This window comes from Microtus ochrogaster, chromosome 5, assembly GCF_000317375.1.
Source record: "Microtus ochrogaster isolate Prairie Vole_2 chromosome 5, MicOch1.0, whole genome shotgun sequence".
Classification (NCBI taxonomy): Eukaryota; Metazoa; Chordata; class Mammalia; order Rodentia; family Cricetidae; genus Microtus; species Microtus ochrogaster.
The window spans coordinates 76371329-76379972 of record NC_022012.1 but is presented as its reverse complement, the minus strand read 5'-3'; the positions used below and the strand labels follow the sequence as shown (position 1 = coordinate 76379972).

At 40.2% G+C, this 8644-nt stretch overlaps 1 protein-coding gene across 1 annotated transcript; it reads right to left on the bottom strand.

The window, feature by feature from the left end:
- Positions 1-2196: 2196 nt before the first annotated feature.
- Positions 2197-6802, bottom strand: C5H15orf61 (chromosome 5 C15orf61 homolog). The gene is made up of 2 exons (XM_005347787.3): positions 6401-6802; positions 2197-2435 (listed from the first exon to the last, which is right to left on the bottom strand). Exons 1-2 carry the CDS (start codon positions 6744-6746, stop codon positions 2308-2310), a joined length of 474 nt encoding a protein of 157 aa, XP_005347844.1. The 5' UTR covers positions 6747-6802; the 3' UTR covers positions 2197-2307.
- Between the last annotated feature and the right edge of the window lie 1842 nt (positions 6803-8644).

Sequence of the window (8644 nt, the reverse complement as noted above, 5' to 3'; positions counted from 1 at the left end):
GGTCCCTTGTTCTTCTCAGTTTTCAGGTGGAAAAAATGCCTTAAGGCAAAAGACAACATTGTAAACAGGAATAGACTCAATCTCCCTGCTTCTTAGATTTACACTCTAATCCTTCTGGGCTACAATGTTTTTCTACAATAAGCAATATTCAAGAAAAGAAAAAAAGGAAGGAAAAAATAAAAAAGGAAAAAGGAAGAAAGAGGAAGAAAGGAAGAAAAGGAGGAAGGATGGAAGGAAAGAAGGAAAAGTTAAAATGTTTGTTGTTTCTTGAGAAGCAAGTTTCATAACAAAAGATTCATCACAAGGTTTATAAATCCAATAAATTCTATTTTGTATTTTGAGCTCTAGGCCTAGCCATCACTGGTTCATCCTTCACCGCGATCAACTTCATGTGAGCAAGAGGTCTATTGATTTCCATGTAATACAAGAAAATATTACATTTGCTTAATTGTTGCACAGCAAACACACCAGACAAGAAATCAAGGCTCTATTTAATGCTGCAGCAGCAGAGAATTACAGAGATCAATAGGGTAGTTTGTCAAAGATGTTCTCCTAGGAGACTTTCCTATCACCATGCAGACAAGAAGTCACACTGACTACAGTTATCGAAAAACAGGTAAGCAGAGTCAGCAGTACAGATTATCAGAAATCAAACGGCCCGGTGTGAAAAGAGGTACAACTGGATTGAAAAGCTGTATTTACGGTCTGGTAATTAAAAACTATTTTATCAACCTTGTGTTGAGACCAAACCTTTATTGACATGATCAGCAGCAGTGAATGAGCAGTATTTGACTTAGAACTTATGAGCTATAGTTATTTAACACTGTCCTCACAGAGGAAATCAGTTCTAGCCTCCTTTGCAAAATGCTAATAGTTGTTTTTATTATTAATGAAGCTTAATGCAACACCATCTTCTTTGGGCAAGCCATTCATTTAACTAGTGTCAAGCATATTTTTTGAACTAAATACACTGGCATAAGTACTTCTTTGATTAAAGTGTTACTTAGAATTGTGTTTGGACAAGTGAACAATCATATATTAGTACAGTTCCTTATCTGTAGCACACTTGAAATGACTACATTTGAGGGGCCCATTTGTATGACTTTGCTATTCTGATGGTTTCACTCAGGAAGTTCACTTGGTATTAACCTGCTAGAAAGAACATCCAAATGTTGGTTAGGTGAAACCGTGTAAACACTGCACTACCCGCAATACATTAACATAAAACGTTTTATAATATGTTTGTAATTATGAAGTGATCATAAATCTTAAATACCCATTGGCTTAGAAATTAAATAGTCCTACTTAGTTCTCCCTAAATTACTCCAAATTTCAGAAATTTACCATTCGTCTGGGTATTTTGTGACTATCTCCAAGGATAAATTTTTTTTAATAACTTTGCTTTCAACAATGCAATTAGTTTAATAAAATTCTAATGCAAAAGTGATATCAGGTTTTAAACATTTCAGCACACTCCCCGTGGTCAGTAGATCTGTGGATATGTGCCATTTCAGTTCACTGCTTTTATAGACAGCTGGCAAACTCATTCTTTCTGGGGCTTTCTAGACCTTAACTTTCTTATAGCTTTGTAGTATGTTATTTTTTTAACTTATTAATAATGAGTATTAATTTCATTCACCTTGTTGCGTTTACATTGACAAGAGCTATAACCACATTAAGTACTATGGAATTGCCCTTTTTGTTGTTGTTGTTAGGGTCTCATGCTGCCCAGGCTGATGTTGAAAATGCCCTATAGCTGAGGGAATTTGACCTCCTGACCTTCCTGCCTCTACTTTCCCAGTTCTGGGGTCACAGGAGTACAACTGCACTTTATTCCTACTACTCAGTCCAGATAAATACTATAAACGCTTAAAAAACAATCACTTCCATGCAAAATCTTAACGCTTGGATGCTTAAGTTTTCAGTCGCAATCAGATTTTTACCTGTTTTGAACTTGTCAATGACACCATATCATCTCTACTAAGTATTCGCCATCATTGCTAATATCCAGCCTTAGAATCTGTGTTCCTCCACTCCTTTTTACCTGGAGTTTAATCTAGTTCTAGGGAAACTAAAGTGAACTCACATGTGTTTGTAGTTCCCATTAGTTAGACGATACAAAATATATAATAATGTAGAAAAAGCATCCCTTTAGGGAATAGTGATTCACCTTAAAAAACACACATACACACCATAGAAAGACAAAGGTGTTTGCCGGCATTTTATTTTAAAGAATCAAAAATAAATATTTCATACACACATGCATGGAACAAATTCATTGACATTTGTATTTTCCAATACACATTTTCAATACATGGCACCTTCATCTTCTTTATTTAGAAAATAAATTGTTATTGGTCCGTAACTGGTATGAACAGTCTCTGTGACTCTGGCAAATAACCAGGAGCCAAGTCCATATAATAAGGTCGGAATACCTAGAAAACAAATGAATATGTTACATGAGAAGATCAGTACTTATTAATCATGTACTAACATGTCATGTTACTGATCATGTAAACTGTCTTCAGCAATGCTGACATAAAAGCTATAGACACAGAAATATATGACTAGATGCTCACTATGATTCCTGAAGAGCTGGACTTTATCTCTGTGGGACATAGTGGCAATTATGTCTAGATTTTTAAAACCATAGACGAGACTGATATAAACTTTAATGCAGAGCACTTGCTTAATTCATTATCTTCAATTAATTATGAAGTAATTTTATATTCTCACAAACAAGCAGAAAAGAGTATTCATTAATTTGGTTGTAAATGTCCCTATTTGCTTTAAGCTAAATTTACTAGGACCACTTTGTTGTTCTGCAAGTTAGATAGGAACACTGATGGATAAGGAAATTTTTGTTCAACTAAGAAACTGGTCAAACAATTATCTTCAAAATCTAAAGCAAAATATAACTTTTAGGAATATTTTAGTGTACCTGGCATGACAAAGAACTCTCTCATTATTTTGCAATTGATTTGAAAACAATCTTGTTTCACCTTATCTACATGGATTCCAAAAAGTCTCTCTCTTTCAAAATTGCCATTAATAAGGCTTTCCTGTTTTATTTGAGATTAACTGCTGTATGCTCTATATCAAACTGAACATATACTACCCAGAAATATGGATTCATATGCATATGATTCTATGTTGAAGGCAAAACAGCCTTCCAGAATTCTTAACTTTTAAGGCACTTATTTAAAATCAATGACTATTAACATATTAAAAACACACTGCATATATATGTGTGTGTATAAAACCACAGGCACACAGATCAAAAACAAATACTGTAGGGCCTACACAAGTATTAATTTTATTGCTTCCATGTGGGAAATGGACAGAAAGAGGCAATTCAAAATGTTAACTGCTCATTTGGAAAATCTCTCTCTAGTTAATAGAGAAACCAACACACATTCAGCAATGATGGTACTGCTGACTTTTCTTCCTTTGCTGCAGGAATAGCCTCACTGTGTCATGCTCCCTTTGGACCTGTGTAACAGAGGAGACTGCACCAGCTGGCAATGAGTCGGTGGGCTGAGGAGACAGGTGTCTCCTGCTCAGGTCCTTCTCTGCTTTTGGGAGCACACCAGGTTACAGTTTGTAATTTATCACCACAGAATCCCCTGGTGCTCCCAGGGAACTTTCTACAGTATACTGCTGTCTTTGCCCTAATTGTGCCCCAAAGAATCTCAAATGTTTCAAGGGGCAAAAACACATCCTCAAAAACTATAATAATAATTTGCTATTTGCAAATCATTCTTCAAAAAGATAAGAAAAAAAGAAACAGAAAATCAAGCGGTACGCGGTGGGAAGGCAGGCTAACAAGGTAAAAGAGGAGTGTGGGGTACAGGCTGAAATAAAAAAAAAATGAATTCAAGCATGACACTACCACTCCAAACTCTGAAACCCAATGAGATGAGGAATTTAAAAGGGCCTTAGAAGCAATCATTAGTTTTCTATATATACTGAGAGTAAGATAAACACAAGGTGCCTTCCAAACCAACAGTAAGATAAACACAAGGTGCCTTCCAAACCAACAGTAAGGGTGGGGTGTAAGGAACGGTAGTGACCCTGAGAGTTATTTTTTATAATGTTTACCACAGCTTTAATTTAAATATTATTTTAAAATGTATACTTTTGAAAACAAATCATACAAATAAATGTCCCCCATTAATAAAGAACTAATTAATTATTACTAGTTAATAATAAGCCCATGAAGAAACCATTAACAATCATGCTTACTGACAGGGATCAGAGTTGATAAGGGAGTTAGAAATTCTCTGTTGGAATGAATTGAGTTTTTGCATTTTTTTCCACCCTAGAATGCAGAGAATAATGCAATAATGAGGAAGCTTTGTTGCCTCTATATTTTACAGATTAAAAAAAATTGTTTGTATGCGTCAAAATCAAAATCTTTAAGATTCTACCAAAAAAAAAAAATTCAGACTACCAGAGACAGAGAACATCAAAATGAACTTGAAAAACAGTTCTTTGTATTAATAATTCATTTTGAGTTAACTGAACGGTAGATAAACTAATGTCGAATTAGGCACTTAGAACAACTGGAACTTTGTAGTAAGGCTTCTATTACTTATTTATTCCAAGTGTAAGTTGCTTTTCTTTAAATCTTAATTTGTTTCCCAGCAGGATACTTAGGCTGATAAACCATCAGTAAAATGTCGGTTCCGTGGAAGGGAAGGTGGAGAGGAAAGGGAAAATGAGTAAATAGAAATCCTTATTTACAAAACAGAAAATGGATTATTCTGATTACTACCCATTTAGAAGGGAGGACGAGGAATAAAATCATTTGTACTCTTATTACCGACTAAGGACTTGATGATCCAGAGGGGCAAACTATACATCACAGACTAGGATCCTGTTACTTAATTCACATTTCCCTCAGTTCAGACAAAAAAAAAAAAAAAAAAAAAAAAAAGAAATAAAAAAGCAACATAAATATTACTACACTGGTAAAAAGCCCAGAGAAACATTTCAGAGTAAGTCAATCGTACTGAAGCACACAGGAACGCGGTCTCCCTTGGCTGCACTTCCAACTCTTCTTCCCATTCAAAGCTGCATTTCTTAAGAATTTCTAGAAGCCCCCAGACTATTAAATTGCTCTTCCACATTAAAAGACAAACAAAAATCATCCCCACATCTGTTGGTTTTTAAAAAGGTTTTATTTTCTATGTGGGAATGTGAATTTTTTTTCTTCTTTTGGCGTCTTAATGCCTGACACCTGAAAGAGAGCCGTAATCATGATTGGTATCTTACAGGAAATGCGACTTTTTAATGTGATATTTAAATACAGGACACCCTGTCCCTCGGCCTTACAGCTTTCCTAACTATCACTCCATACTTGGAAAAGAATGACTCCTACTGATCCTGAAAATGCTAACCACAAACTCATTTTCACAACTAGTCGGCACTCCAGCTTTCCCACATACTTTCAGTCCCAAGTTTCCAAGTCATCTCATAGCAACTTTACACCAATCTCAGAAGTAGGGGGCATGGCTCTGTGTAGTCCATCAGCCAAGTAATGAGACATTTGAAAAGGATTATATATATTGTTTATAATCTCTTTCCTGGATTAAGCCCAGGGCAGTGCCAGTGGGACAATAGTTCAAAAATTCCATAAGTGACATATGAGTTATAAGCAACACTGACCTTGTCTTATTTAATTTAATGAACTGTTGGATTATATATAATACTAGAACAGCTGTACAGTTTAGTATAATTTTGGATAAAAAAATAAAAACTATTTGGGTTATACTGATTCGGCTTCCTTGTGTACAGTATGAGTGACTGAAATCGAAATCGAAATTAATTTTTTAGTAGCTATTAATAGGTCCGAAACATCTCGAGGGCTTGTATTTTTCCCTGATCTATAAAATGCTATCACATCTACGATCCATGATATTGATCTGCTGTTAAACCAAAAGAACGTGGACATCTACCGGGAGGAGACACAGCCAGAATTAGATGGCCAGGAACACAAGTCCCAAGGAGGCAGCCTCTTTCAAATGCCTTTTTAAATCTAGCACCTGAGAAAATTATGATGCCTGGAGGGAACCTACTGCTCTTAGCAAAACACACGTGCTGAGATTTCACATAAAGAAGACAAAGAAAGTTTAAAAGTCCGTCCAGTTTTTGTCCTCCAAAGGCTCCCAGTGATGAGCGCGGGGATGACTCCTGCTCAGCAACTTCAGGGCCACTGTCCAAGTGGGGGCGTTTATGACTCGCTGCCTAAGGCAGGGTCCTCCTGCGTGGACAGAGGCAGGGCACGACCTCAGGGGTGATGCAGGAAGCCCGCCGGGCCCGAGCTGCGTGCCTGGGGACCAGCAACCGCCCGCCGGGCCGGAGGAGTGCCCGGGTCACGGAGGGCGCCGCCACTCACCCAGATTGATGACCTTGAGAGCCGTGAAGAAGCGGTTCTGCCCGGCCAGGTCCTGCCACGGCGCTTTGGAGCAGTGGTACTTGATGAAGGGGAAGCAGCCGGTGCGCAGGACGTGGTAGTTGGCGCCCGGCACGGGCCAGTTGAAGTGCGACAGGCCGAACTGGTCGTTGTGGACCGCGCTGTAGGGCACGCAGAAGGAGGTCCAGTGCGGCAGGCGCCGCTGCAGCAGGTGCCGCGTCAGCACCTCCGAGGCGCGGGGCTTCGGGCGGGAGGCGGCGCCCACGGCCCAGGGCCTGCACAGCAGCAGCCGCAGCGCGGCCTCGTGGGCCCTCCGCAGGGCCTCCATGCCCGGGCCACGCCGAGGAGCAGGGCCCGGTCCCTGGGGGCGCGCCCTTGGGGGGCGGGGCCGCCTGGAGCGCTTGCGCACGCGCACTCCCTCCCCCTCGCGCTCGGCTAGGGCGGGGAACGCCCAGAGGGCGGCGCGCCGGGGAGAGCTGCTCGAAGGGGTCTGGGCTGCGGGCGCGTGCGCACAGGGGCCCGCGGCCTCTGGCGGACGGGAGGGCGGAGCGACGGCACAAATCTGAAAAAGTGTCACCCGTGACCTCAGGTATCGTTTGTAACCCTGGAGCAGGGGAAATGCACATGTTAAACAGCCAACCTGAGCGACGGGCAGGATTCAGGCAATGGGCTTCAGGGAAATCCTTAGGGATGCTGAGGAGCCGGAGGTGTGCCCGGCCTTGACACCTGGTGACCTTGGAAGCACGTCCTCGCTGTTGCGTTGCCTGAATCCTAGGTAGTGCAGGATTGAAAAGGGTCCCAAGCCAAGTGTGGTAGCACTTGCCCATAAACACAGCCCTGAGAGGATGGGGAGTTGGAGGCCAGCCTGGGCTACACAGAGGAGCACCTGTCTCAAAACAAAGAAACACCAATAGTGCTTCTCAACAATCCTGAAAAGAAGAAAGGAGCCTTCCTCATTCAGTGCCCTGAAGCTCAGAGATACCTGGGTAAATACCAGGACAGGATATGGCGGTCACCAACCTAACATAATCCAATTACTCCTTTTTTTTTTTTCTTTTATTTTTTGAGACAGGATTTCTCTGTAGCTTTGGAACAAGCTTTGTAGACCAGACTGGCCTCCAGCTCATGGAGATCTGCCTGCCTCTGCCTCCTGAGTACTAGGGTTAAAAACATGCACCACCACCGCCCTGTTTCAATTACTTTTATCTCTTACTGTAAGGAAAGCATTTCTCAAGCTTTATAGCATCTTGAGGTACCTTACATATCACCATTTTTCTGAAGTATCGTTAGCTCATATTTGTCCTTAACTTATGTGGAGAGAACACATAAATAGGATGAGGTGTCTGGAAAGCACCTTATGCAAATGAGGTGATTATGTGTGTAGGAACCATATAACAATTATTATTTGCTGAAAATTCAAGAAGGAATTTTTTTATAGTCTCCATTTTTTGAGTTAGTCAACAATGAGTTCATTCTACAAATATGTCAAATATTTACGAGGTCTTAGTTATGCAAATAGTTTGAACTTTATAAGATTCCTTATTAGATAACAATTTTTTGCAGGGGCTGGAGAGATGGCTCAGAGGTTAAGAGCACTGGATGCTCTTCCAGAGGTCCTGAGTTCAGTTCCTAGCAACCACATGGTGGCTCACAATCATCTGTAATGGGATCTGGCGCCCTTCTCTGGCGTGTGGCCATACATGGAGGCAGAATGTTGTATACATAATAAATAAATAAGTTTTAAAAAGAATTTAGGCAGAGGCATGATGTGTTTAGCTATGGAGAAGAATGGCTAGGATTGTTGGAAGGAGATGGGGAAATGGTGCAGTACCATCATCTTCAAAGTCAAGTTTTAAAAACAGTAGAGCCCTTTTTCAGACAAGAGTGTCACAGAATTCCAACATATAAAGTAAATTATGAACGCAATGTGTTTATTTATAAACATTTATACATTTCTTAAATAGTAATTTAATAGGCAAACTGACACTACATCAAAATCAAGGATGGTCTGTTGTCTTGGGTTTTGTTTTGAGTGGGGAAGGGATTTGTAAGAAGTAAGTCAGGTAGATTAAATAATAAACATGGGGTTTGCAGAACCAGACTCAGAAAGTGGCAAAGAGTGGAGGGAACCTGGCCAGTGAAGACGTAGGTAAGGGCAAACCAAGAACTTTCGTAACGAGGATGGATGGCCAGTGAAGACGTAGGTAAGGGCAAACCAAGAACTTT

Bases quoted from the DNA above. Each gene is read 5' to 3' on its own strand.
- C5H15orf61 (XM_005347787.3), bottom strand. From the start codon at position 6,746: ATGGAGGCCCTGCGGAGGGCCCACGAGGCCGCGCTGCGGCTGCTGCTG. The intron at 2,436-6,400 runs GTGAGTGGCGGC...TTTGTTTTCTAG, and splicing joins TCTCAAGGTCATCAATCTGG to GTATTCCGACCTTATTATAT.